Consider the following 26,175-nt stretch of genomic DNA (forward strand, 5'->3'; position numbering starts at 1 on the left):
GGGAGCCCTGTGGGTGGTAGGCATGCTGGGCTGACCCTGGCCGGCTGCCAGACCCCCACCCAGCCGCTCCATCGCTCCCCTCCTCAGGGCAGGGAGGGAAAATAATATGGAAAAGCTGGTGGGTCAGGATAAAGACAGGGTGATCGCTCACCAGCTACTCTCACGGGCAAAACAGACTCAACTTGGGGAAAATTCATTTAATCTATTGCCAGTTAAAAATAGAGTAGGATGGTGAGAAACAAGCTAAAACCACCTTCCCTCCAACCCTCTCTTCTTCCCAGGCTCAACTTCCCTCCTTCGTTCCCGACTCTTCTACCTCCTCCCTGCTGAGCAGTGCAGGCAGATAAGGAACAGGGCCTGTGGTCAGTCCATAACAGCTCCTCTCCGCCGCTCCTTCCTTCTCACGCTCTTGCCCTGCTTCCTCTCCCACGGGAGACAGTCCTTCATGAACTTCTCCAACATGGGCCCTTCCCACGGGCTGCAGTTCTTCATTAACTGCTCCAGCGTTGGTCCCTTCCATGGGCTGCAGTCCCTCAGGCACAGACTGCTCCTGTGTGGGCTCCTCTCCATGGGCCACAGCTCCTGCCAGGAGCCTGCTCCTGCATGGGCTCTTCGTGGGCTGAAGCTTCTGTCAGAAGAACCCGCTGTGGTGTGGGGTCCGCCAGGGTCTGCCAGTGGAGACCTGCTCCCCCGTGGACCTCCCTGGGCTGCAGGGGGACAGCCTGCCTCACCGGGGTCTTCCCCACGGGCTGCAGGGGAATCTCTGCTCCGGCGCCTGAAGCACCTCCTCCCTCTCCTCCTTCACTGACCTGGGGGTCTGCAGGGTTGTTTCTCTTACATTTTGTCTCACTCCCCTCTCTCACAGATGCTGCACAGTGCTTTTACCCTTTTTTAAACACATTGTCACAGAGGCACCACCAGCTTGCCTGGTGTGCCCAGCTTTGGGCAGCAGCAGGTCCGTTTTGGAGCAAGCTGGAACGAGCTGTACCTTGCATGGGGGCAGCTCCTGGCGTCTTCTCACAGAGGCTTCCCCTGCGGCCCCCCAGCCACTGCCAGCACCTTGCCACATAAACCCAGTACAGAAGGTCTGCACCATTATTTGGGACCTCTGTGCCAGCACAGGAGGAAACTAAATGGGAAGTCAGCTGTGTTAAGCTGCGAGCGTTGTTGTTCTCTCCCTAGCTAAGAGTTTGCCTGTTTCCTAAAACCATCAAAGAGAGAACTGTTCTCAAGGACTGCCTATTGATTTCACCAACAAGCCTGAAACCCTTTATCTCTTCCTTTGAGGATAACATTATATTTAAAACCTAGAGAGATTAATTAGATGTGTCGCATACTCCTCTTAAGTTTGGTGCCAAGGAAAATATTAAAGAGCTTGTTCCAGGAGAGCTTTTCTTTATTTTCCCCTCTCCCCCATTTTTTTCTCCTCAGCATTAATTCTGGGGAGTGTAGAAGGTTTTCTAAACACAAAAATACTGCAAGCATCCTTAAGGGCAGGTGACAGCTTCTCCTGAAGTAGTTCAATGAACTGATAAATTACTGCCATGCACAGCATCATTCATTTCTTCAGACAATCCCATTCTGCATCTTGTTAGTGCCCCATCCCATGTTCATCGAACACTTTTACTTCTTTATTGCAGATATGCTTGGTGGTAGCTCCAGCATGTGTGTGCAGTATTGAGCTTTGCCATATAGACAGTAGATATGGACCAGTGCAAGCTGGTTTGATCATGGATTGCTTTGTCCTGTCACAAAAGCGAGAACAAATATATTGCCTTCAGTGAGCAGGTCACCAGTTCCCACAAATTACTTCTCATTTTGAAATTTGAATTTCTGCCAAACTGTAAGGTCTGAAATGTCAGCATTTCCCATGGAACAGAAATTCAGAATGTCAATCGGCTTTTATCCCAAGTGAAATATGTTTGTATAGTTGCCTAAGCACAAGGATGTGATACTGTTCTGTCTGCTTCATGCTAGAATAATTTTCAAAGCTTAGGAAGTCAAGGAGGCAAGTGGTCTCCTTCCCTTCTGGCACGGTAGTTTCTATGTTGCGTAGGAATAGTGCTTCTGACTTTCCATATTAGAATGGCTGCAGCATTAGTTTGTGATAAGCCTTTATAAAAAACTCAGTCTTAGGATTGCAAGAAGGGGTGCAACTTTTTTTCTATGCTAGAGTATCTTTCATTTTGCCAGTGGGATTCACGGCTCTTTGTTGACCAGCAGAGGCATTCTGAAATTCAGGTACACTGGGCTTCATGTTCCAAAATGCTTCGTGCTGGCTGTCAACTTCTTGTCCCCTCCCCACTCAGGCCTACCCTGTCCGTACCATTTTCAGATGCAACACTGTCCCTCAATTCTGTTTCTCCAATAGCGGCTTTCCTTTTAAGCCCGCGAGGTTACTCCCCGCTGGTTGCTCTCTGGTCACCTGAACATACAAGAGTTGTCAGGAGTGGTTGAGGAAAGAGCTCCAAGCGCTTTCTTTTAGTACCAAGTGCCACAGACTTATCTGCAGCTACCTGCTGATGTGTTGCAGCACATTACAGGACCCCTGGTCCACCAACCGTGCAGACCACTGCCCTGTTTATCGATGGCACAGTTTTGCCTGGGCAGCGTGCCCAGGGTGCTAGGAGGCAGAGGATCTCAGCACGGGAAAGGGAAGGCGCTTATTTAACCCACTTACTGCCGGGAAGAAATGAGGATGCCACCCAACTACACATCAATACCCGGGAAGCAGAAAGCATTCCCGTAACAAACACAGCCCTCATGGCCTTCAGAAAAAGCAGCTGAATGCAAAGCCCTGTTGTGTTTGTGTAGTCTAAAGCTCGTAGCACCGTACTTTCAAAGACAAACAGCACATAAATCAAAACACCACTTAATGCAGAGGGCAAGTTAGCATGTGCTTTTAGTTTGTTCCTTTGAAGAGATTTCATTAGATCATTTGCTTTTACCAATTATGGCTTTACTGAATGTTTTAAAAATATGTAGCATCAGAAAATTCTATAGAGTTAGAAGAGATATCTGAGTAAAATATTGTTGCTTCATTCTCATTTCAAACACATCATGTAAGCTATACTTACAGAAAATAACATTATAAAAATCCAAGTAATATTAATCATGAAAAAGAATTAAAACTTCCTATTTATTCATTTATCAGATGTCATAACGCTAATGTTAATGTTTTGGGTCATTTAAGTGGGTGCTATGCAAACTTAGTAGCACTGGAAAATTATTCTACCTTGATGTATGTCTTAAACACTGACTACAGACAATAAATATTTAGGGCATATAACAGTGGCAGCTGGTCAAGCTTAACCCTAAAATTGACTGTGTATCTTGCCATATCACAAAGCTCACCTGACAAATCAAATCAGCCTCTAAGGAAGCCAGAATGGACTTGCAATACAGGCACTCCAGTTTGGGACTGAGCAAACACCCTGCTTGCAGCAGCCGAACGGACCGAAGGCAGCACCACGCGGATGCGGTAGCAGGAATTCCAGCTCCACACTTTGTTCCCTGGGGCTGGGCTAAGCCACTTGCACCGGCTCGGTACTGTACTCCTGTTCTCACTCATGATCACAATGTGATTTTCCAGTATTGTGACAATTCCAAAAAATACAGAATCTGCTTTGACAGACCATTTGTAGCTATGGAAATAGCGATGTCTCTGACAATTCACTAAGAAGTTTTTAAACAATTGTTGAGTGGGCACTCAGCTCTTCAAAAAAGTTCTAGCAAGTCACTGCAGTTAACATTAAAACAACTCTCAGAAAAAAAAATAATTCAGAAAAGCAAATCATTAACACCGCTGCTGGGGCCAAGCATCCCTGATCTGGGCAACACAAAAGCTGCCATATTGATTAGCCCAAGAGTCCACCTAATCCACCGCTCCATTCCCTGTGGTGCCGAGCAGTGAGTGCGTAGGAAGGGAGCAAGAACAAGAGCAGCACACACCGATCCTTCCTCCGGCATCTGGCTGCCCATAGCTTAGGAACTAAGTCAGAAAAAATTAAATACCAGAATTCTACTGATTTTGTATTCAACAGTTTAAGGTAGATGTGAAGGTTTAAAATGTTTACAACAGTTTAAAGGAAAAAGTGGCAGAGGAGGCATATTATTTTGGCTGCATTGGTATTCACATTTTGTACTGCCTCTGCTCACACAGTGGAGGATCTGCACAGCCTGCACAGACTGCCACCTCTCCAGTATGCCAAGTTCTCTTCAAATATTTGCTTTTTAATCAACAAATTATTTGAGCTGCTCTGTTTATTCTCTGTCTTTTTAAGAGCTCCTGTTCTGCATTTGAATGATAAAAGCCTACAGCTCTTTCAAATTTAGGGTTGTATTTCTGAGCTACCTCTTTCAGCACTTTTCGCATTTCCTATTACAATTCACAGAACTAATTATACTGCAAATCCATTTGCATTTTCCAGTTTGCAATTCACAGTAGTGTGATAAAGAATTAAGCAATGTTATCAGGTAACTCCCCTTGAAAAAAAAGTGTACTGGCTCCTTGTTACAATTTAGCATTGCTCTTGTGAAATCAGTAATAGCATCAGCCATTCTCAGGAAAAAAAAGAGGAAAAATATTGGCGATTTTGATTATTGAAATTAGATAAAAAGTGAATCTCTTAGGAAAAAAAGGAAAATGACCACTCAATAGTTGTGAAAGTTGAATAAATATAAGTCTAAAACTATCTCAAAAGATAATTTAATACCTCCTCCTCTCTTAAGGCTAGCTGGATGCCTGGCAGATGCTATCTAATGTGTTATTGATCCAGCGAAGGTGATTCCAAACCACGTCTGCTTCAGTGCTTTATTACTCTTACACTTGGATTTTTTTTTTCTAATATTTAACATTAATCTCCTGAGTTCAAATTAAAGCCATTATTTCTTGTCCTACCTTTCACCATACATTGGCCCATTAATCACCTTTTTCAGTAAATTACTACACAGTCAGAGACATCTACAAGGAAGACTGGGCAAGGAATATAAAACAAATGCAGTTCCTCCACAAATCACATTTTCTAAGGTTCCTTTTGGTCTTGCTGCCTTCAGGAAGAATTACTTTTCTGTCTCCGTCCTGCCATCACACTGGGCTGAGAGTTACATTCGATGCCTGATCAACACCAGGCAGAACAATGTAACTGCCCTCTGTGCCCTTTGTGGTGTTATTCGATGTATTTAGTTATTTATAACATCATACTTGCGTTCCTATTTATTGTAATTCCATATTTTTTTCTGCAGCACTACTGACTAGACTATTAGTCCCCATTTTGTATTTGTGCATTTGATGTCCTGGTTTTACAAATAGTACTTTATATTTTTGTGAAATTTCTTCTTGTTGATTTCTCCAGCCTATTCAATATTTTTAAGTTGATCCTGTCATTCAACGTGCTTGTAACTTCTTTCAACATGCTGTCATTAAAAAGCTTTTGTAAGCACCATTTTTAGTCCATGATTCCAGTTATTGTGACTAATGATGATTAGCTCTTGGGGCGCAAACCCATCTCCTTGTGTTTATTCCTCCTGTTTTGATAATGCTTTATTAGGAAGGATTGGTAACTTTTTCCCTACATGATATATTTTTATGTGGGAGAGCATAAACAGTCACATTTGTTACAAAATAACACACCTACTATTTATTTCCTTTTTATCCATTAAACCAGCTGTCCTACCAAAGAATAAAATCAGATTATTTGATATATACTCTTGACAAATCTGTGTTGGCTGTTCATGGGTGATGCTGGGTGTTTATTTGTAAACACTTCCTGGATGAATATTGTTTCATCATTTTGTTATTTTTCTAATGGCTCTCTGGATGTTGAGCTGAGCCTGATGGACTCATAATTTCCTCCTGCTCTTCTCCTATCTGTAAAGGGTAGTGGGGGAGGAAGGATAGGTAATGTTTTTGCATTGGGACCTACACACACAAACACACACACTCAATGGTCATTCAAGAACCCTCTCTATTTTCCAGGGAATTCACCGAGATAATTGTTGCTAATGTTTCAAGGAATGTATTTCTTCAAATATTTCTAAACAGAACTGAAAAATAGTCTAGAAACTATTTTCATTTGATAGTATACTGCATCCAAAGATACAGACGGAAAGATGCATGATCCCTGAAAAGACACAGAATAAAAACTGCACAGGATCCAAGGGTAAGTTATTTTAGCACTGTTAGCTTTGTCTACAGGATGCCAGGGTATATACAATAAATGTTTCCACTAGCTTTTATTTCTTTAAAAATAAACATGCCATTTTATCCCTGGCTTAGCCCATGAAAATACTGCAGAGGTCCTAACATAACAAACTTTAGACTGAAGGAGATTTTGTTTCATGTGTTTTCCTATGACTGCATCCCTCCGTGCTTGCTCATAAAGATCTGCCCTTAAGGAGATTTAGTCTTCATGGTCAGTCTTCTCCTGCTGTAGCCATTAGCAAATATTAGCCATGAAAGCTAGTTTGAGAGCAAGGCAACATAAAAAGGTTTAGCTTTGCTTCCCCTTGTACCTTCATGTTTTTCAAAGAGACTGTTTCCAATGAGCGTACAGTTAAGACTGAACAGGAGAACGTGTCTTATCTGTCCAAACATATGCCACCAAAACTGAAGCTTCAAGTGGGGCAGCCCTGGTCCTCTCTCTCAGGTATCACGGGGGGGTGGGGGGGGTGGGGTGGGGTGGATCTACAGCGGAGCTTCCCCCCAAATAAAAAACAACAACCCACACCATTTGAAAATACTGCACGGTTTTGTACTAGGCGTCTTTCCTGTTTCCCAGGCAACTTCGGGGAGACAGAAAAGATCCGATGTATTTGTGTTCATTGAGTCAAATACAGCTCGGGATCAATTCTTCATGATAAAGTGGAATGAAAAGAACCCGAAATTGCCATTTGCCGTGATTAAAATCCAACGGCAACTTTGTGTCAGATAACTGACACGGGTCCGTTCGGAAACAGCGAGGGAAGGAGGGTGGCGGCGGGCAGGGGTGTCACGGCTCCTCCGGAGGAACCGCTCCGGGATGAATTCTGCGCGCCCAGCAAGGGGCAGACACCTAACAACGAAGTTCCAAACCAAGGCGCAGGGGTGCCGAAAGCCGGTCAGACGCCGGCGGGAGGCGGCATCGCCCGCCAGCACTGCACCGGCCGAGCCGGGGACCCCCACGGGCGGGCCCAGCCCGGGGGTGGTTATCGCCCGCCCGCCCGCCCGGCCTTTGAGGGCAGGCCGGCCGTCCCTCCTTTTCCTTCTCGGCTCGGCCCGCGGGGATCCGGCCTCCCCTCCCGCCCTCCCCTCAGCGGGCGCCTGCAGGGCGGCCCGGCCGCCCCTCGCTGCCGCAGGAGGCCCCGCCCGGCCCGGCCCGGCGTGAGGCGGAGCCGCGCAGGACCCGCAGCCGCCGCCGGAACAGCCGCCGCCCGCGCCGGGGCCATGGAGGAGTTTCACCCCCACAACGACGAGGTAGGGGCCGCCGCCGCCGCCCCTCCGACGGGGCGCGGGCTGTGGGCCGTGACCCGGGCAGGGTGCGGGGCCCTCCGGTAGCCAGCCCCCGGGCTGCCTCGGCGGGCGAGAGAGCCCGGCGGGCAGCGCTGCCGTGGGCCGGTGACAGGCGGTAGTTGTACGGGCGGGTTGCGAGCGGGGACCTGCGGTTCCCCGTCCTTTCGGGCACCCCCGGGGGCTGTGCGGTACCTGGGGGCCCGGCTCGGGGCTGCCCGCGGTCTTCGGTGAGCCTGTTCCAGCGCTGGGAGCTGGAAGTTCGTGCGAGGGGAAGTGGAAGCGGGGTTGGGGAGTGCTGCCGCCCGCCGCGGTGCTCTCGGTTTGCGGCCATTTTTCTTGTCTCGCCCCTGGAAGGGAAAAAGAAAAATATGAAAAAAACCACCAACCACCAACAAGTGTTGGGCCCGGTCTGCGCTGCAGGCTGATCCCTGCCTGCCAGAACTGAGGAGCCTTTCCCTGCCCAGGGGCCTTCCTGCGGGTCTCCAGCTACCAGTTTTCCTTTAAAAAAAGAAAATAAATTGCTCGTAGAGACATTATTGCCCTTGAGGTTTCTGTCCGTGCCCAAGTGTTTGAAATTCGTCGCTGTGAAGAGGCAGATGGCACAACGGCGCGTGCCGTGTTTCCTTTGGAAGCCGAGCTAAACGCTGATGAGTAGGAATGAGCAGAAAATAGGAGGCATCGAAGCTTGCAAGATTTTTCTGTACTTGAGAAAGTTACTTGGGTAAGCTAATGACTGTGGCACCCAGTCTTTTTGATACCAGGGTTGCAAAACTTTGTGTTACCATTTGGCAGCAAGATGTAACCCATGGCTTAGTAAATCTGTGACTCCAGTTAAGACCCAGAGGAAAAGATTTGCCATTTAACTTTTTGTCTTGGAGAATATTCCCATGACAAGCACAGACAGTGGTGGAATTTAAATGTTACAGAAAGTGTAAATTGAACCTGCTTCCAAGCTCACTGAGGACCAAGGTTTTTGGACCCACTCAAATGTGACTAGCAAAACCACACTAAGTAACGTATGTATGGTGCTGGGGAAAAAAGGAAGGTTTTAGCGTTATACTAACAGACTACAGAATGCAAATAACCAGACACAGGGCTTGATCATTACATGTTACTTAGAGTAAAACTGCATCATTTGTTTACTTTTCTATGAAATAATAATAATTAATTTTTATTACAGATGATCTTCAATGCCGATGAGGCCCACAACATAGTTAAGGAGGTAGGTTTTAGCTAACAGCTGTATTTCAAAGAAATTCTTTACCTTACCTTGCACTATACTGAGAGCAGTTACTTTTGTTGACTGTCCCAGATAAATTCATTCTTATATGAAAGTATTACTTTTATCAGATAAAGACAGAGTTTCATCTGGAGCTGCTCTAAGCTTCATCTAGTTGTTGTCTTCAACTACCTAAAGAGGAGAAGGTGGATGAGAGAAGAGAGAGACAGAATTTGTATTACAGTGGAAAGACAAGGGGCAGCAGTCACAAATTGCAAGGGAAATTCACTCCAATCCCTCCCCGCCCTCCCCTTTATCCAGCTAGAGAGTAGTTAATCACTAGAGGGGTTGCAGGGCGAGCTTGTGGAGTTTCCATCCTTAGAGATTTTTAAAACTCGGCAAGGCCTTGCGCAACTTGATCAAACTTGGAAGTTAGCCTTGGTTTGAGCAGGAGGTTGTACTACATAAACTCGTTATTCTAGCAAAAAATTGGAAAACAATTTTTACACAAAAAGAGCAGCCTGAAAGTGAGTCGCCTGATGGTCTAAATTAAATACCTAGTAACTGGAAAGTGATTAATGAAGAGCCTGTGGCATACAGATGCTGTCAGGTTTTGCAGGGAAATACCATTCTGAGCAAGGAATTCCTAGAGGGGCTCTGCAGGTCCTTTCCCACCTGCCCTGTCAGGAAGGGAAAGGGCTGCACTTTCAGAACTGCTCCAGTACACAACAGCAAGCTCTTGGGCGTCAGATAAACAACAATTCAACCCTTTATGTAACCGTCCCTGCCTTGAAAGGTCAAATACGGTATGACAGTTTGCAGACGCTGGGAGTAAAGCCAAGCATTTCTGCCTCCGATTGAAAGCTTAACCAGAGCTGAGGAGCTGGGTACATTTCTGGAAGGACCAAAATCCCTGAGGGATCTTGTTGTCCCTCTTTGGTCTTCTGTTTTGTGAATGTTTGTTCCCATTGAATCCTTCATCCAGCTGTATACACTGTGATCAGAACTAATCGGGCTTTTTAAGATCTGGGGCACAAGTCTCTTATGCAGCCTGTTAGTGGGTGGTTAGTGCGTGGGATTCATCTTACTGAATCAGAGGAGAACGTGGTTTTATTTTACTTACCTTTTCCAGGTAAGCATTTCTTAACTGAATTTCTCAATTTTAAGAAGTATCCATCAGCACATGAGAATGCAGTTTAAGAGTCACAGTTTGAGAGGAGACTTTCTGTTCAGTCATTTTTAAGTTTAAACAAGGGTTGGCCAATCTGTAGCTGTGGGAGAACATGCAATTTTCAGCAGTTCAGGTACTTCTTGTGCTGCAAGATATGACCCTTGAGTATCTCTCTCTTTCTCTCATATCTTCCTCATCTTTTAAGCTAGGGCATGCATTTTGCTGTTGTCACTCTAGCTCTGAAGATTTTGGTACATTGCTCGCATGCTCTGAAAGGTTGGCCAGCCTAAGCTGACATTATTGATTTGAGTAGTACCATTTCCATTACAGTAGCTTTGGAAAGCCTAGCTGGAGTAGGCAGTCATTAGGAACAGTGGGATGTGCTAGTATCTTCACTGGTAAATAGATCCATTCACTTAAAACTTGGTGCTTAAAGCGTATGGCTAAGGTCTTTCCTACAAGAAATGTTCACTCAGAGCCTCATTTTTCTCTGTGTAATAATGTGGTAAGTATGTACTAAAAATAAGTTGCTGAGATGGATCATTTTTCTTCCCATTCAGCAACTGATACTGATGAACTCAAGTGATTTAAAGTAATCCAATTGCCAGATAAAATTCCTCAGATTATGCAAGACATTTTAAACCTCTACGTTTTGAAGTATGTTTACTGTAACTATTTTTTTCCCCTCTATTTTAGTGCATAGAAAGTGTTTTAGGCAAGGCAGATTATAATCACAACAAAGTCAACCAGTGGACTGCTGCTATAGTAGAACAGTCGCTGACACATCTGGTAAAACTCGGAAAAACATATAAGTACATTGGTAAGTACAAGCAGTCATACTTTTACCACATACAATCACAATAAATAATTGCTGAAAGGTTCATTTGAATGCAGAGCTATATTCAATAGAAAGTTTTAAACAGTAAGCAAAGCAGAGCAGATACCTGAACTCTTTCGTTATGTATATTTTTAGTAATACCTGTGGTAAAACTATGGCAGTTTTACCTGGGCTAAGCACGCTAGCAACACTTAGCACAGAAGATGACATGTTACACAGTCTTTCGTGGCTGGTATCACTTTGGTGATACCACTTTTGGTATCAGTCTTTGGTATCACTTCAGGAAATAATTGCTTATCTTAAATAAAATTTTCAGTAGGATTGAGCTCCCTGTAAATATGGACATTTGAAAGACTTTAGTCTTGTATGCTAAGTCATGTCCCATTATATGCACGTCTGTGGAAGGGAAATGGAAGTAAGTAGCAGTTTAACCCACTTTGGTCCTTTTATGGAGCGTTGATGTAATAGCAAGTGTTTGCCCTGTGTTCTGTTTTGAAACTCTTGGATTCAGATTGGCCCTGCTTGTGTGGCCATTGCAGGTCAGTCTAGAAATGCTGCCTGTTACTAGAGTGTGGTTTCAGGGAGCAGTCAGCCAGTACTTTTGAGAAGGAGCTCCCATCAAGTGCAACTTCTGCTGTGCCTGCGAGGACAGGACCTGCAGTCCCGTTCTGAGGTGCACATGACACAAGCCATATCTAAGTAGTTTAAAAGATAAAAACCATAATCCCTTTAGCAAGGATTTTGTTAAAGCCATTGTCTTTATGCAAGTAAAAATAATCATGAAATGGATACCAAGTTCTTGAGGAAAATACTGGGGGCGAGGAGGGTTTCAAAAAAGGTTTTGACTTAGCTGAATGCCATCTGTTAGCCATTTGAAAATGTTACGCAGGCTTGAGTTCAGAAGTACTGAATGATTCACCTCTTCTGCTTTAATAATTAATTCCTTGATTTTATGACTGTATCTTGCAGTAACCTGTGCAGTGATGCAGAAGAGTGGAGCTGGTCTTCACACAGCAAGCTCATGCTTCTGGGATACTACAACTGATGGTAACTTTCCTCACTCAGATTAAAAATTTGTAGTAAAAGAAATGTTACTTACTGCTCAGTTGTAATAGGTTGAACATTTTCAAGAGTGATTGTAGAAGCAGTAGCTTCCAGGAATAGATGCTTGCTTACAATCCCAGCAGAAATATTTTGTTAGCGCTCGGTGCCTGCATTAAGAGCGATTGCTTTGTAAATTATGAGAAGCAGGAGTAGAAATGCCTTCATTCTGAAACAAGAGTCAAAACATTCAGTCCTCGTCAGTGACCATAGATTAGTTGAAGAGGTAGTAAAACATTGCTCGCAGTAAATGCAAGTGGGTACTCCTAAACATATCTGCCTGTCTGCTGTAAGGGGGCAGCACTACTTGGGAGGAGGACAGAACTTGGACAGAAATAGTTTGACTAACAGTATGTGTTTCAGTTGCTTAACTATCAGCCAGGCCTTGGATATGTTTTACTGCTTCTAAATTAGTTCTAAATGCATTTTTTCCCAGGTTCAAAGTATCATGGGGAAACAAGATTAAAATAATCTTATGTCTGTCACAGACTCAGAAAGGTCTTTTTAGAAGAGGGTACCAAGATTTAACTTTAAAATAGAGATGGCATTAGAAAGTCAACCAACGTTAAAAAAAAAATATCATAAAATGAAGGTAAGTAGACAAGTGCAGTTTAATCTTCATGTTTCCTTGGCTTGTAAGGCATTAATACAGTAGAAGAGGAAAAATTACAGAAGGTAAATACACAAGAATGTATTTGATCTAGTCTTTTTTCTGATTTCTCCTCTAATTATCTTGCCAATTTCAGTATGAGATTTTCAAGGATTTTTGCAAGTCCAGCTTTTAAAGAGAGATACTGAAATTGTGTTTTCCTGGAAACTGTCTTAAGCATACAAGGCTCATGTTAGGCAGTAAACAATTTACAAGTTAATGAAAATGTTTTGAGGAGTGTAGTCCATTTATAGCCAAGATGACATGATAGTATTTACCTTAAATCATACCTGAATTATTCATACTAATTAGACATAATTTACACTGCAATAAAGTGAATGTACTAAAGATACTGGCATTCTATTTTAATTTTGTAATAATCTCTTCTAGGAACCTGCACAGTGAGATGGGAAAACCGAACAATGAACTGCATTGTCAATGTGTTTGCTGTTGCTATTATCCTGTAGCTGACTGGAAGATAAATATAAGCAACACCGAAGCCTTTAAGAAAAAAAAAATAATCATCCAAACACATGGCTAGATATTTCAAACCATCATTTGTTTTTGTATGAGGAGCATACAGAAGCTCTCTACAGAGAGCATAGAGTCTAAGCCTGTTCTCATAGATTAATTATCTGAAAGCTAGCAAAAAGTTTAAAATATATGTATGTATCTATCTAAAGAGAAAGTTTTAGTAATTTAAATATTCAGAAGTATGTTAATGAGAAGATGCCACAAAGATCAATACAATTTATATCAAAGCTAATATCAAAGATACTTTATTCAAGACGAACAAACCACATCAAAGGAAAGGTCAAAGGGCAAGCAAGACTTCTCAGGATTATGGTGCATTTGGGAACAAATTACAAACACAATTCAGAATGGATATACTGTAAACAATACTGGTGCTTCATGTTTGACTAAAAAAAGCTAACTGTCACATTGAATGCTGGTGCTTGTGAATTTGCATGAGCGTCACATTTTGGTCAAGCATGAACATTTACATTGAAATAAAATCCAGTTAAGCTTTTCCCCTGGAGGCAGAAGGTGACTTCACTGGGACAAAGGTGAAATCTACCTAGTTCTAGCAGAATTCTAATTTATCTTCAGAATGAAGAACGTAATAATTGTTATCAATTCAGGGAAACATGCTGCGATCAGACATCAGCCCTTAATTCATAGTTTATAAATCTGAAAACATTCTGAAGGTACTTAAATTTTATTTTATTCCACAACTGCAGAATTTGTGACAAGCACTTTATTGATTCCTCATGCAGTAGCCAGGAGCTAGGGCAACAAGACTGGACCCACGTTACTCCAAGTAGGATTACAGTGTTCAGAGAGGAGGCACACACATTTCTAGTGGCTCTTGTTGGCTTTGGAAGCATTTATCTTAAAGCAACATATCTGTTCTTTATAGGAGTGTTTCCTACATTCTCTAAATCTAGAATTGGATCTTAGTCCTGTGAAATAATACAGTTAAGTTTTATGCATTAAGAATTCCCCTCCTGTAAAGATTTATGCAAGTTCTTAATTTTGCTCATCTGATGAGTCTTAACTTGAAATATTCCACGTGGAAGAAAAGCATTTGCACACATGCAAGTATTTGCTGGATTGGGGCCTACATTTTTGTTGATTAATGCACAAATTATATGACAAAGAGATGTATCAATACCAAAAATGCCTAAGTGATTGCTGCCACTAAGTGGCAGCTACATTAAGTTGTTTTCTCAGATGCTGCTTAAGGATAGAATTTTTTCTCTATTACTCTGTGTCTTTGGAAGAGACTGGTGACTACCTAACAGCTAACATAAGGCTGTTTTGGATTTTAACAAATGAATATTAAAGCACTACTACACAGTTTTGTTTGGGTTTTTGTTTTGGTTTTTTTTTTTTTTTTCAGATAACTGACTATTAGGGCATGTAGCAAGTGTCCTGTACACAGAACAAGCTAAAAACCATTTCATTGCTTAAATTGTGTATACATATTGCTAGTATGAGACTACAGAAGGAACACGTGTACGTGTAATTCACAATAGCATTCAAAATCTCTTGCTTTGCAGACAAATAAGAGTACCGCTTTTACCTAAGTGCAAGTAACATTAATACTGTAATATTGCATTTGCCTAACAGGCAAGTGTAGTGTGAAGATGTATGTGTACGTTGTACTGACCTTCAAATGTATAATAATTTAACATTAATTTGGGTTAGGACAGCAGTTTCTGAACTAGGTGCCAGCATCCAAGAGCTGAGTTGTGGAACTGACAAAAATGCAGTAGTTTCACTGATATTTGGGATTGTGCAAAGTGAAAAAATAAGTGGGGTAGCAACTGGAAAAAGGTTTGGTACAATTGATGCAGTTTAAGAAGTGGGTGAGTAAAAATAGTGGTGGCTGTTATCCCCCTTTAATGAGCATTTGGGTGCCATGGTCAGAAGAAATATTCCAAATAGCCACTTGTAATCTCATTTGGTATTTTTGCTTTACTTGAAAATAAGATGCACTGAGTAAGACTATCAGTTTAATGAGGCTTGGTGAAGGTTCTGCTGCAGAAGAAACCTAGAAAATATGGCTTAATTATTAAGACTGCTTCATTTTTCTTTCTACCAAAAAAAAAATAAAAATAAAGTTTTGCCTTAGTTGTATTTTTGCCTTGTGTTCTTGATCAATATAAATAGGAACTGAGAAAAATACTCCTCTTGCTTTCATTCCCTTGTATACAGTAGTGAGAACTTGGGAAATTTATTGAAGTTGTCTGTGCATTTTAGGGACAAGACCTTGTCAAAGGCTAGTTCCCAGACTTGGCCGAATTTCTTACACCTCTTGTCTACTGTTCCTCTTACTGTTTGTCTTGATGATGCAAGTTAAAGTTTTGTTAGTCCAGAATGGTTATTATGAAACTCGGGGAAAAAGTATTTTCATTCTCCATTGTATCCTAGCGAGTTTAACTTCTTTCCTGTCTTTCTTTTCCCCATCCTCTGTGGGGACAAACAGCTACTTGTATTTAATATAACTCTCAAAACAAATGCTGAATACCATTAGTTGCTTTTCCAAGTAGCTTGTTTTCGAGGATAAAACTGAATTGCAGAATATGAAAACCCACAACAACATTTCAATAGTATTTTCTATCAATATAATGTTTTCTTAGTTGTTGCAATCGGGAGGATGAGTTATTGTTAACAATGGGGGTCTTATTAATGGGACGGAAGAGTTTGCATTAAGGTATAGTCTGTATATGTGGAACTATATGTTTCTACATATAATTTCATGATTTTTCCCATGCAGATTTTGTTAATCTAAACAGAAGAGTGTGAAAGGGAAAGTAAGGAAGCAGATTCATGACTTTCCTTTTCATTGCCTGCCAGATGTCTGTCAGTAACTTGTTGCCTTTCTGATGACTGTCTTCTCGTTATACTCGACTTGATCCATGAAATGAGTACAATCCTGGTATGTTCAATTTAGATTTATGCAATCTAAAGCACCTCACAGAAGCCACTGAAATCCCAGCTTGTAGCAAGCATATTTAGAGCTGGCCATGAATGTCAGAGCACCGATATTTTAAATACACCATAAAAGAGAACATAAGCTACTGGTAGCCTGTATGCATTGGTAGAGTAGCTGCCTTATAGGGCAAGCAGGGTTTTGTTCAGGCGGCAGATCCTGTAACAAAATTTCTTACCTGATCATTGAGATGCACTGCACTGCCTCTGGTACAGTCTGACCAGGTCATTTTGTTCCCATTTAATTCGGAGAGGGATTTTTTAGCGCAGCCACGGTGTCATACAAGCACGGAACCAGACCAAACCCCCCCATCAAATATCCTGAGCTAGGAAGTTCTGCCCGTGTATCTGCAGGATGCTCCCAGCTCAAAGCCAGCACCAGTTTGTCTCTTGGGGAGTATCTTGGCTCAGATGTGGTGTTCTGTAAATGCAGCAATAAACCCAGTTCCAAAGTGGCTCCAAAGCTATGCTATCATGTTTACATCATGTTCCATGTGAGCTGCTCTAGCCTGTTGGGTCTATGCCAGGTAAGGCGTCTGTGCACATTGGCTTGTAGGTGGAATGGTTTCTCTCTTCCACCCACAATGGAAAGAAGGCTGCAGCCAAACACCGCATGCCTGCCGAGGCACTCCAATGAGTCCAAATCACTGTCAAGTACCCAGAGGTTTTAGCTCCAATGTTCCAGCAAACATCTGTTCTTAAATACAGGAAACATACTGTGACAGCAGCTTTATTTGTTACGTAAAAGTTTTCTAAAAGGGAACAGAGTAGTGCTAGAGTGACAGCTACAAACACCCCTGTAACTGCCATCCCACTGACTGACCTAAAATGACTTGAAAAGGAGAATCAGGCTTACAGAAACACACCTCACTGGTCATTATGGTTTCTGTCAGGCACTTAATGGTTACTGTCTCATGCAAAGAAGGTAGTGGGGCCACATAGCACAAGTGAATGAAGGAAAAGAGACAGAAAGGCAAGTTTTGTAGTGACACTACCATTTTAAATAGACGGTTCTACTGTATCTGTAAGTTAATTATAGAGTTTGTAATCTATGCTTACGTAGCTTCACAGTGTAGAGACCACATGGAGTTCAGAATCACAGCCATTAAAATCTTCCATTCCCAGGGGAAGGTGGCGAGATGGACTAGATGGCTCAGCTGCAAGAAACTCAAACTTCTTTCTAGTCAGCAGGTTCTCCTCCTTATAGGCCTATATTGGATATAATCAGAATAATTTCTGAACAGCACCTCCTAAATCAGAAACATCATCATATCTGCAAAACCCCCCATCATAGCTGTAAACACCTTAGGAAGAAGTTAAACCCTCTCTGCTATCTGTTCCTCTAGAGTTTACTGAAGTTTTTGAGGCAGCCTTTATTCAGTGCTTGTTCATGACCATCCGGGTAGAATTAGACGTTGGGGGAGAGGGGGATGAATGAAGTGAAGTCCTTGTTTGACAAAAACAAGGGTGATCTTTATATATATATATATATATATACCCTGTCACACAGACATATATTATACATACATTTATAGGTATGTTCATCCCTTCTATTTATCCACTTCTCTCACAATTTTGAGTCATACATGGATAATTTTGTTCATTTAGAATTTCATCTCTTGTTTATTTCCACTTCAGCGATGTCTGGGTATCCAAACAAGGGCTCTGACAACGTTTATACAAACAAACATCCTGGCCAGAGATAATAAAATTAGCATTTAGATACTAGCCAGCAGAAGTGAGAGGGCTAGGTAACAGCAAGGATGTGACTGCCTTTATTGCCACTCACAGCACTCCACTTGAGGCAGTCACGACTTTATCCAATCTCAGGCAATAACTTTGGGGTTTGTTTTCTGTGTGGTCTTCTACAGTGGCTATTGGAACTGGTCAGACCAAATCACACAAGAATCTACTGCAGGGTTTTGAGTGACGTCATTTGTTAGTTTGAAATGTCTTCAAAAATATGTAAGGACCTCACCGATTGGTGCTGTAATAGCTATATTGTGTTCATGTCTGGGCTGAACATGTTAGGAAATTAATCTTAGATGAACTGTAACCATAGTTGTAGCTAGATGGTCTGCTAATGTTGTGAACAAATTCTAGGTGCCTATTTCATGGCACTCATTATCGGTCCCCTGAACAACAGCTGAAATGATTGTTTGTAGGGAACAACTTTGCAAAAGCTAGCTGTGGAAGGGAAGAAACTGAGTAGTTTTAATTTCAGGTTTAGGTCTGGGTCAGCTGAGGCTTAGGGGGTCAGTGCTGAAATCTTTCAAGCCCTTCTCTTCTTAAGCAAACCTAAGCAATTGCCTCGGGTTTGGGTTTTATTGTTTGTTTGTTATTGTTTTGGGTTTTTTTGTTTTGTTTTAGATTTTTTTGGTGGGGTTTGGGGTTTGGGCGGGGATGGGGTTGGCCTTTTTGTGCAAAATTTTGGCTGCATTGGAGTAGCAGCTGGTGAATCCATGCTTTCCAGTTCGGGCTTCATGAATGGCTCCACGGGCAGCCAACACAAACCTCTCTGAGGCTGTGGCCCTGCTGCTGCTGGAGGGGGGATACAGCAACCGCCTGTGCCGCCCTTCGCTTAACTCACCTTGGCAAGTCGGGCTTTTGCCGAGGCTGGACGTGCCTGCCCTGGACCTCGGGCGCTTACGCTAGGCTGCCGCCCCACAGGGATTTCCCAGTTACAGGCAGCAGTAAATCCTGAGCTGGCTGCTTCAGCGCTTGAGAACACGCAGGCTACCCGCACCTCTGCCTTTCGAGGCGGGCAGGCACAGCCGCCTCGGCCGCTGGTATTGAGGATTTTGCAAGTGTGTTTATCTGTCGTGTTCTGAGGACTGGCAAACATCCCAGCCGAGCCAGATAACGTGCTCCTGTTTCAGTACCACAGAAGTATGCTGTAAGAGACAATAAAGAGGTCTTTTTGCCGTTGCTTCCAAACCGTCTCGTCGTCATCCCGAGTGCCTCTTTCACCGCCACACAGACCCGGTGTGCGAGGCCTGTAAGGCTCCGGCGGGTGGTGGCGGGGCGGCAGCGCGCCCACAGCTGGCGGCAAGCCCACCAGCCCCGGCGGTGCCTCAGGCGGGAGTGCGGGCAGGGCCCGGGGCCGAGTGGCCGAAGCTCCCCTGGTTCCCACGGCCGGCCGGTGCGTTTCAGAGCTCCCGGTACAAAAGCCCGGCGCGTCCCTGCCTCGGGTTGGGGTTTGGCGGCTGCTGCCGTCGTGGGTGCCGGCCTGAGGGACGGCCCAGGGCCCGGGCTCCACGCCGCTGCGGGCAGCGGGTAACCCTGAGGAGAAGTGGCGGGAAAGCAGGCAAACGCGGTCAGGGGGAACCAGCCAAGGTGGAAACCCCCCAGCTGCAGTCTTAAAAGTAGTAGTAATAACGCCTAACAGTAACTTTCTTACAAAACAGCACGGGGCAGTTACGGTTGTGCCATTCCCCTTGAAACGTATGTTTTCTGTGAAACTGTGGTAGCCTCCAGGAAACGTGAGCCTGCAAACGGGCTGTCGCTGCTGGCCGGCAGATAGATATCCCACAGGCCCTCCTCTTGCTTTCCCACAGGGAACTCGGAGTTAGGGCAGCGGCTGCAAGCTGTGGGTGACGGTCACCCGCCCGCCTTCTGCCTCGGCTGGTTTTGTATTAGCTGTTGGGCCTCATAAACTAAGCTTTTTGTACGCATGCTTAACTATTTATTTGACACTTTTAATTTCTGTCTTGCTGCTATTGCAAATACTTTCTCTTGAGAAGAGACGCGGGACCGCCATTCATCTATTAGACCGCAACGGTAGTGATAATCTATTGATACTGAACAGATGTTGGGGAATTAAAAATAGAACTGGTCTTATATATTGCCGGCTTCCTTCATTCACCCACTGGAGCTGGTCAAGGGGCTGTACAATCTCATAAAAATTTGCATGATGTTTTCTCTTTTATAAGCCAAACCTGAAATGGAGAAAAGCAAAGAACAGAGGCAATGTGAAGGGGCGTGGAAAACACCAACAGCTGAAACAGAAACTTAAGAAAGAACACAGAGCTCCAGATTTATTTTTTATTTTCCACATTGGTAGATGATTTAAATAAGACGCAAACTCCCAACTCGTAGGAGCTATCCTGAAATGCAACTGAATTTACAAAACTGTCTCTCCCTTTTCCAGTAGTCCATTCATTCCCTCAGCTCCTATCTCATTTCTTTAGGAAAACGGTTTAAACAAATAAACGCAGCTTGGAAACCTCGTTTAAGAATTGCTCAAACAGTAGTCACTGGAACGTGTGATCCTGGTTCTCCACAGTAATAGTAGTAGTAGAAGTAGCATTGTTATTATAATGATGTTATTATTACTGCATCACCTAGAAGCACTAAGTTGGGAAAAATGCCCAGCTATGCTGGATGTTATTCAAACATAAAAGAAAAACCCAGCTACTGTCTGAAAGCTGTTCAGTTTGACTGCGAAGAGAAATGGACGGACACAGGCAGTCCTAGGAACAGAAAGAAGCAGTATTAGCCACCCCAAAACCAGTGGTCCTAGAGAGGAATTTGAGTCCAACGGTTGTCTCAAGATGAGGACAGCGATGAAGATCTCTGAGGAAGGTCATGGCTGCACATGTTGGTGCTGACTGGTATGTCAATGGCAACAACAACAGAGGGCTAGGGGTCTGCCTACTTAGAAACTTTAGTCACAGCATTTTGAGAGTTGCACTGAGTTAGAAGTCAGACAGGAGAAGGTTTACGATGAAAATGGGAGTATTGGCAATCGTATAAAATAATTTTTTTAGTTATAGATGGAAGAGAAGAAGGGCTGGTAGTTATATTAGGAAGAAATTGTTTTGATTAGTTTTTTAAAAGATGAGAGTATTCTTGAGTTGGGTGGAGAACAAGACAAACGAGGTGAGAGGTTCCCTTTGTGGCTTGTGTGGCATTTACAAGATATGCAAAGGCCTGTCCTGGGCAACATTTCCCACAGACACTTTCCTCAGCAGGAGTAAATACCTACTCGGCACATAAGGCAGCGGTTTGCTAGCTTGCCCCGGCAGTATTTTCTCTGCTGATACAGCTTCCTTGTGCGGTTACAAAATGCAAAACCTGTCCCCATTAGCTGGCAATGAACGGTGGTTTTGTCCACTGGTAGAGAGAGAAGGGAAAGGCCCAGCATCTTGAAACAAATTAAATGACTGTGTATATTAGCTAAATAAGGAGAGAACATCTGTTACTTCTAAAGGGGAAGTGGCCATCTTAAAGGGTTACAGCTTAGTCTTTGCAAATGACTTGAAAGGAACATCATTTTCTTGGTTTTGGGGCTAGCTTCTGTTACTTACATAAATGTAGGTGTACCTCTTAAATTTTCCTAGTAGTAAGTTGCCTGTATCTATCACTCTCTGACCAAGCCTCAGAAATGCAGATTTTTTTTGCAGCAGCAGAATAGTTGGAAGATGCTGGTTTTCCTGTCCAGCCTCACAAGCCGAGACTCCTATAGTGGCTCTCATCATCTCCTCCTCTGATGACTACTGTTCCCTTTCTGCTGGCCTCAAGATCCCCACCCCAAATATTGCTACAGAGATCTTATCTCTCATCTGTCACCGACACCTGCATCCTGCAAATTTAGTTAACCACCCCACCACCCTGAAAGGATTTAGGGCATACAAGTTCCTACAGAGGGAGTCAGTGCATAAAGGGCTTAAATAGCATATTGTCTTCTTGCAGGCTATCAACAAGGAATACTGGCAAATGTTCTAAATACGCTAAGGTATTGGCCCTGTCATGCAACACTCAGGACAACACTCATATCACTACGGTTATCCTGGAGGAGAGCTGTTATTCAGAGCAGTTGCTTGGGGAAAAGCTGCTGGTATGCCCCAGGCAGTGGTGGGAGGGAACACGGCATATGAACCTGCAGTCCCCAGTTGGTCACTTCATTCATTATCATGGCTGTTCCAGTGATACCAGCTGAACGTCTGACAGATTAATGCAAATAAAGGCATTGGGACATGCATTAAATTACCCGCAACGACTAACTTGAGGCAAGATTCCCTGGCTATGTGTGCAACATGGGTTTTGGTGCCTGCCTCAGGGCGGGTGAAATGGCAGGGAAAAGGCTCACTTCCAGCTGCAGCAATAGCTGTGGCAGAGACTATAATCTTTAGAGGTTTCCTGTAAAGTGAATGCCAAGTAATATTGGGTAACTGAGCATCAGTTAGTCCTCTGTAAGCAGTATTTCAGCTCGTGTTGCTGTTCTTTACACACTGTTTTTATCATTATTTGTTTTGACTTGTAGCGTTAGGTCTTTGCTATTGAGTGCTTGATTTATGCATGTGAGAAGGACAATAGTGATGGACAATGATCCATGTACTTACTTAACCATTTGCAGCCCTATCACAGTGAGTCTTTAATGAATTGTTAACAGATGAGAGGAACTTTCATAGTTTTGAGGCAGAAGGTAGCTGCTGATGGTCTACAGGGCTCTTCTGTCCCCTCAGGGGGATTGGCTCTAGAAAGTGTTTCTCACAGTTGGTTTGTCAGTCTTTGCTGATTATTTCCTTGCTGCTGTCTGAGCAAGGTTAAGGTCTCAGAGGGCTTGTGTGAATTCGCGGCCTGAAAATGGGCTTGAGCTAGCATCGGTTGTCACAGATGAAAGGGAAGTATGAGAAAACGGCAGAGATGGTGATAAAACCACAGCGGCAACTGTCTTCATTAGCTGTTCACGGGGGCTTGCCCAGCCTTGGGTCATCCTGCAGGGTTATTCACTTATACCATGGCTGCATGAGATTGCAGGGTAGAAATCTCTTCAGTCTAGAAGGGTGGAGAGTCTGTGATATGAAACTGGACACTTGCTGTGCCAAAATGCCCAGCTCTTAACACCAGTAATGAGAACTACATTTTGGCCTGTTAACTTCAAAGAGAAGATGCCAATTGCCCTGTCCCAGTTCTTCCCTATGTCATTTCTGCACCCAGGAAAATTCCACCTGAATTTTCACAGTGCTCTCCATCATTCAAAGAGAAACCTTACAGAGCCGCAGTGCAGACCCTGGACTTTGGCACTGTCCAGTTTAACTCACAGGAGTGTAAAAAGACAAAATCAGCATAAGAAGCATCAACACTTTACTTCAAAAGTGACTTGACGAAAGATGTCTCTGCAGTCCATTTGTCCTGAAGACCATAAAACTCATGTTGAATAGTATTTGCATACTTTCTGGTCTTAACACCAGTTGACCTACAAGTACAAAACAAAATCAACCAAAGAGCTATTTGCAGGGCACTTTACTCTGTAAATTGTTCCCAGCATTGTAAAACATCAGTTCCAAGGGGGAGAGATGGTCTGACACCCCCTCAGCTGGCCTTTTCCCTCCCTCCCTCGACAATAATGCTCAGCAAGGTGGGTGGGTATTTGCGGGGGAGTGAGTTTTTTGACCATTTCCCTCATTTCTGAACAATGCAAATGAGATATAGGGTCAAATGCAGGTCAAATGCTTTACAGGATAAAAGTACATAATTTGACCCATGCATGCTGAAATGCTAGAACAGAGCAGCTCATAAATTTCCTCTATTGTAGAATTTAAAATAAAAATCATTAAGCAGGGGGAGAGAATATTATGGGAAGGGACCAATATGATGTGTTTGAGCAATGCAGAGGTGGATACAGCCGTGGTCTATTTGTTGTGACAGAGGAGGTTGCAGATGAATCATTTTATGCAAGATGCGCGCTGCACTGGTTGGAGCTGGGAGCGAAGCCCTCGTGCCTCTCCCTGCACTTGCAGTGGGCACAAGCACTTGCAAAATTGGAAAAAAGATTGTGCGAGCTGGAGATTTTCGGGAAACTTGCAGAGCTGGGGAGCAGGAAGGAGTGGGTGAGTGAAGGGGTGATAGCAGCAATTGGTAGAACAGGATGGACGGAGAGAAATCGGTGGTAGCTGGCTGGGCAGAGATACACCACTTAGGCAGGCAGAAGAGTACCAGTGGAAGGGGAGGGAATGGGGTTAGTGGAGGTGCAGAACGGGGCTGGAAAGCATTTGTAAGCTTTCAGCAAGTCTCTCAACACTTTTCCACTCTACTGCAATTAATTTTGCTTCTAGTCTGGGCTGGCTTGTGTGTGGTGAATGTAAATGAGACCAGCAGGTTGCTAAGGTCTGTATGAAATACAAAAACAAATGTGTGGTTCATGACAAGTAACTACTCTGGCTTGTGTCTGTGGAACAGACGCTGTTGTACACAGTCAGACGTGAGTATCTTAATCCTGCCAATGCTTATAACCATTAGCATCTTAATGTATGCTCCTAACTTCCTTTGAGCATATATACCTATGTGTTTGAGGTGTCAGGGCTTACACCTGGCTATGAATTCTGCAAAGAACTCATTGAAAGTTGAAAAAATAAAAAGAGTCAACATTAATTTGTTAAGAACACTCCAAAACAGAGCAGGATCCTGAGAAAATGTGCTGTAATGAGGCCTTAACATTATTTCTTGTTTGTTTAAAAGTACCTTCTATTTCACAGGCAGCTTTTTGTTTGTTTTTCTGTTTCTAATTTGGTTTAACCCACCACTTGAGGACTGAAAGGCAGAAAGTCCCCACCCAGCAGAGAAAGTCTTACAAGACTAAAAAGAGGAAGACCTATTTTGCAACCAGGGTGGTTTCCCCCTGGGACATGCATGGTGGTGAACAGACAGGGTAGCATTTTTATTGTAGGTTAAAACTTAGGAAGACTTGTATTTCATTTGCCCGTGTGCACACTTTGCAAGTATGTACCAGGGAAGGAAGGAGGACTGGATGAGACCCAGTACATATCGACGTCTCACTTGAATATATTCTTTGAATATGGCCAGGTGCCATGCCCCCTCCAAAGCCCCCTTCCAGTTTTCAAAATCAAGATGAGGCCAATGGAAACCAGAGCTGCCCGGCACCCTGGAGGGTCTTTAACTGTAAGACTAACTACAGTGAACTGGAGATGAAGGCTATTGATGAATTAATTAACTGCTTATTCCAGATGACTACATTTGGGAAGACAGAGAAAATATTATGTAAGCAGGGAAGGAAAACATGCTGAGCTGAGGCCATAAGTGAGACCAACTTTCCTCTTCAGTCAGTCTGAATTGAACTCCTAGTTGCTTCCACTAGTTGAAACAGTTATTTTAATAATCCAACAACTGGCTTTTCTTGCCATCAGCAGAGCATTTTTCATTTGAACAGGGAATTTGTGGAACTGGATGGAAGGACAGATCAAACATCAGTCCACTTCGTAAACTCAGTTACAGCCCGAGTTCAACAGTGCATGCCACACAGACCGTGCTCCTGTCTCTACTGATGGTGTCAGGAGTGCTAAGAGGTTCTTACCTCTTTTAGAGTCATCGCTGCAGATGAGGCATAGCTAGGACCAAAGGTTACTGTTGAAGGACAGCCTTAATGGGAAAACTGCTTATAGTGTTCAGATCCCACTGGAAGTGGGGATGATTCCAGAGGGTGCCTGGAGACCCTGGCGAGCATGGGCAGTGGCAGAGCTCTGCCTGAGCAAGCACAATAGATCATTTACTTTGGTACCCAGCAAATCGGAAGCTTGGTATGGATGGGAGGAAGAGTTCTGTGGTGGCAATCGACCCTCATCAAAGAAACATGGAACTCCCTCATGTCCTGTCTTCAACCATTCACTGCCATCCTCCTCCTGTGTCTCCCCCCCACTGTCTGCAGAAGCAACCTTGGGATGGATGTCCCCGCGTTTCAGAAAACCTTGCAGATGCCGCTGCAGCAGGGTCATGGTGCCACGTAGCGTTGCCTGAACTGCTGAGTACCATGTGCAGTTTCTCAAACAAAGGTGAGAAGCCACCCTTTGTTTCCAGGGCAGGCAATTTGACAGCAAAACAATCAGTTTATTGTGAAAATGATCCCTTCCCCCACCCCCAAGAGAGAAAATCCCCAAACACAAGGAAGGAGGAAATTTTCAGCGAGAGGCCCAGCCGATAGCAATGGTCAGATTCCAAGCAGTGGCACTGGGCCACAAAAGAGGACTGTCCTTTAAGCTCACCTGTAGCCTGCTGTCCTAGCCTTCTCCTCTGGGTGAATGAGGAACACTGTATGTCCTGCCTGGGAAGTGGTGGTGCTGTCACAGCCACAGCTGTCTAAGAATTTAACACAGGCATGGGCTTTATATCTAATGTAAGTGTTGTAAAAGTTGTTTTATTAAGAAAAGGTCTGTGTTTAAGCTGGATCACCAGTTAAACCACTGATTTGGGG

General features: G+C 43.7%; 1 protein-coding gene across 1 annotated transcript; it reads left to right on the forward strand.

The window, feature by feature from the left end:
• Positions 1–7,319: 7,319 nt before the first annotated feature.
• On the forward strand, positions 7,320–15,110 carry DYNLT3 (dynein light chain Tctex-type 3). Its single transcript, XM_049835365.1, has 5 exons — positions 7,320–7,453; positions 8,670–8,711; positions 10,576–10,699; positions 11,687–11,764; positions 12,858–15,110. The coding sequence occupies exons 1-5, from the start codon at positions 7,424–7,426 to the stop codon at positions 12,932–12,934; spliced, it is 351 nt and encodes a 116-aa protein (XP_049691322.1). The 5' UTR covers positions 7,320–7,423; the 3' UTR covers positions 12,935–15,110.
• The last annotated feature ends 11,065 nt before the right edge of the window (positions 15,111–26,175 follow it).

This window comes from Accipiter gentilis, chromosome 32 (assembly GCF_929443795.1).
Source record: "Accipiter gentilis chromosome 32, bAccGen1.1, whole genome shotgun sequence".
NCBI lineage: Eukaryota > Metazoa > Chordata > Aves > Accipitriformes > Accipitridae > Astur > Astur gentilis.

Bases quoted from the DNA above. Each gene is read 5' to 3' on its own strand.
- DYNLT3 (XM_049835365.1), top strand. From the start codon at position 7,424: ATGGAGGAGTTTCACCCCCACAACGACGAG. The intron at 10,700-11,686 runs GTAAGTACAAGC...TGTATCTTGCAG, and splicing joins AAAAACATATAAGTACATTG to TAACCTGTGCAGTGATGCAG. The intron at 11,765-12,857 runs GTAACTTTCCTC...AATCTCTTCTAG, and splicing joins CTGGGATACTACAACTGATG to GAACCTGCACAGTGAGATGG.